Source organism: Bremia lactucae, assembly GCF_004359215.1.
Source record: "Bremia lactucae strain SF5 chromosome Unknown BlacSF5_NotPlaced_4_SHOA01000001.1_737238bp, whole genome shotgun sequence".
NCBI classification, from domain to species: Eukaryota; Oomycota; class Peronosporomycetes; order Peronosporales; family Peronosporaceae; genus Bremia; species Bremia lactucae.
The window spans coordinates 138,867-142,513 of NW_027152016.1; the positions used below are offsets into that span (position 1 = coordinate 138,867).

A 3,647-nucleotide genomic window follows, 5' to 3' on the forward strand; every position below is an offset into this window, starting at 1 on the left:
TTAACAGATAGAAAGAAGAGTTACTTAATTATATTAATACAGTTTTCATTTAACCCTCTTTAAGCTAGTTGCCTTTAAGAGAAGTCTTCCTCTGCACGTACTAGTGTACGTGAAATAACGTAGGGCACCACTCGCAACTGAAGCAGTGCGAAGTGGACTTGTACTAAAGCAGTACAAGTCGTAGTGCCCCGTTACACTCTTCGTATAATAAAAAATATCTTACATTGTATCGTATGTCCCTCCTGAGTCGCACTTATGTAGTATCAAAGAGTTTTTGTAGACATTTTGTATTGCAACCTCAAATTACAGACAACAGTTGTGTAAAACAATTTTAGTTTGCTATTTTTTTAATCTCTCAAAGAAGTTGTCTGCAACAATTAATTTTTTTAAATTCAAGAAATACATAATTAAAAAAGTAGTTGGGTGTCAATTTTTATCAAAATCCCTTTTAATACCCACTCACTGCAAGCACATGGTACGGACGTCGTCGGTGCATGCTCTTATAGAGAGATAATATGAATTCCCAACCGCAAAATATGACAAATATTTTTTCTATTTCTATTTCTATTGCAGATTTTAGATAGTAACATAAGTCGCTGATCAGCCTCCAATGCTTTGAAATACATTTGAAGGTTTAGCTGGGTTATTAAAAGACAGGATGTTCCCGCATCCTAACAAGATCTTTAGTGTCTGCATAATATCTTGATTGAACTTGCAGCAGTCACGGAAGGCTGGCGATGGCATAGAGCCACCTGAACAACGGAAATGCCAAAAATACAGATGTTTTATTTTGAGAAAGAGTATAGAAAGCCCTCAGCAACCTAACACTGCAATTTTTAATCGACATGTGCACACCACTGTTAAGCCCCGTTAAAATTCTTCCTAAAACAGGTCAGCCATACATGTTTCTTGAATCCACATGATTATTTGCACTTATGGTGGTTGCCTTGCATAAAAACGCTCGACGGTGGCAGTATGGGGTAGTGACTCACGCACGTCACGCACCGTTTCTCATGGGTAACGCGCAACAAGAATCTCCGTCTCATCTCCATCTTTGAGCGATCTTCGCACTTCAAATCTAGGCCTTTTCTTAACTAAAGTGCAAGTTCAAGACAAACAACATTTAGAATGCCGCGTACTTCTTACGTACTTACTACTATGGCAGTAAAGCTTTGCATCGTTGAAAGAGCTTATTGCATTCATCCAAGCACGCAGTATTCATCGTTTTTCATTTTCGGTCGCTGCACTCAGCTACCAGCTTCACACACAGAATGGCTTTTAATCGACTGTCAGTCGTAGCTGACAAAGTATGGACCTCTATCGCCACCGTGCCAACAGATGACGATTATAATGCCGACACGACACCGCAACGCAAAGTCAGGGGAGAAAATCTTTGCCTTGTCCTTAATCCTGTTGGAAGCCGTGTGTTTAATTTTCTTCGCTCTTAAATTCGAAATGCCCCGCCTCAGACCGAATGATCTCGACACAATCAGCACAATGACTTCCTACGCCATGTACATGGACGTCCACGTGATGATTACGTAGGATTCGGCTTCTTGATGACCTTCCTCCGCAAATACAGTCTAAGTGCCGTGTCGTTGAATTTTGTCGTTGCGGTGATTTCCCTTTAATGGGGCATTATCGTGGTGGCCCTGGCGCACCAGATTGGCGACAATGATTTCCATACAAAGGTGCTCGAAATTCCAATGATAATCAACGGTGACATTGCTGCTGCTGCCGTTTTTATAAGCTTTGGTGCTGTCTTGGGGAGGATCACCCCGACCCAATTACTCTGGATGACGTTTCTGAAATCATCTTTTACGGCTTGAACGAGTACTTGGTGCTCAAGAAAATACAGATTACGGATGCCGGTGGCTCCATGGTCATCCACACGTTAAGCGCATTCTTCAGTCTTGCGGTGACTTTAATGCTTGGAACCCCGACCGAGCTCGAGCTAACGCACAACACGTCTTGCTACCACTCGGACGTGTTTGCCATGATTGGCACGCTTTTCTTCTGGATTTATTGGCCATCTTTCAACTCGGCACTCATAGACACTGAAGGCTTTCAACAAGAGCGTGCAATTATGAACACTGTCCTCAGTATCGCGGCCTCTTGTGCCTCGGCGTTTGCAGCATCGAAAGTATTGAGTCACACCAAAAAAATGACATGGTACATGTACAGAACGCCACACTTGCCGGGGGCGTCGCGATGGGTACAAGATGCAATCTTGCCATTTGCTCCGCGGCCTCCATCACTCTTGGCCTCGTTGTCGGCATTAAATCGACAGCCGGATACTACTACGTGACACCCCGAACGGAGCATTTCTTACGAGCTCATGATACTTGCGGCATTCTCAACTTGCACGGCATGCCTGGGGTCATTGGTGGCTTTGCTGGTGCGATTGTCACCTTTCTGCGTCCGATGACTTCTATGGAGCTAGTCTTACGAGCGTCTACGCGGCGCGCGCTGTTCGTTCGTGAAGTGAGCAGGGCTGGTACCAGCTTCTTGCCATCATGTCGTCCATAGGCATTGGTACCATATCCGGCTTCCTCGTCGGCTTCCTTATAAAGTCCAAACTTTTCAGCCAGCAGAAGCTCAAGTTTGACGACGAGGAGTGCAATGTTTAACAGCATTTTTGGGTGAGTTTATGTCTTGCTTTCATGTCGTACTTTTAGTAGTAGATTGACTTTAAAAAAAGTTTCTGCAAATGACAAATTTGTAAAACGCTTGTATGGATTTGGTCATCCACCGTTATCGATCCTACTGGTATACGTATTAAGATTTTAATGAAAATATTAAGTAAAAGAGCTAGAGTTTTTTTCTTAAATAAAGAAGAAAGTGAAAAAATAGGAAATGGTGGGAGATTGCGCAGAAAATCAAGGAATCAAAGTGCTTTCTTTGCACATTGCTACCATGGCGGAGATTATGTTGCATTTTCGAGCTACTTTAAGAGCATTGCGGTGCTCAGGTTTGGTAATGTTAAGCAAAGAAGAAAAAAAAATAATTCATCATATTTAACTAATTTAATCGCTGTGACTAGCGTTTACTCCGCCAGATGATAATCATCGTTTCCCCCGCGAAATTTTTAGAGGTCCATTGTAACGGGGCACTGCCGAATTGTACTGCTTCAGTACAAGTCCACTTCTCACTGCCTCAGTGCGAGTGGTGCCTCGCGTCACTTCACGTACACTAGTACGTGCAGAGGAAGACTTCTTTATAAAACACTTGCTTTAAAGAGGGTTAAATGAAAACTGTATTAATATAATTAAGTTCTTCTTGTCTATCCACTTAATACTAACTGTAACGGGGCACTGCGACTTGTACCGTTTCAGTACAAGTCCACTTCACACTGCTTCAGTTGTGAGTGGTGCCTTTCGTTAGGTGACGTACACTGTACGTATAGAGGAAGACTTCTCTTAAGACAAGTTAACTTAAGAGTGTAAAATGAAAACTGTATTAATATAGTTAAGTGTCTCTTAATCTATCTTTGTAAATGCTGACTTAACTATAAACTAATACTAAACATGTAAATGAATTCTTATCTATCTTATCTTGTAACTCTCTTTGATTACTTCTACAGCTGATTAGTCTGCGGAATAAATAGACATAATGGTCTATACCTATTTATGGATAAGAATTCAGGA

General features: G+C 41.9%; 1 protein-coding gene across 1 annotated transcript; it reads left to right on the plus strand.

Annotated features, from left to right (window-relative positions):
- Nucleotides 1-1,706: 1,706 nt before the first annotated feature.
- On the plus strand, nucleotides 1,707-2,630 carry CCR75_005079 (uncharacterized protein; the record flags this gene model as incomplete). The annotated part of the gene is given in 4 exon segments (XM_067963162.1): nucleotides 1,707-1,739; nucleotides 1,751-2,143; nucleotides 2,185-2,475; nucleotides 2,493-2,630. 4 exon segments carry the CDS (start codon nucleotides 1,707-1,709, stop codon nucleotides 2,628-2,630), a joined length of 855 nt encoding a protein of 284 aa, XP_067823771.1.
- Nucleotides 2,631-3,647: the final 1,017 nt, after the last annotated feature.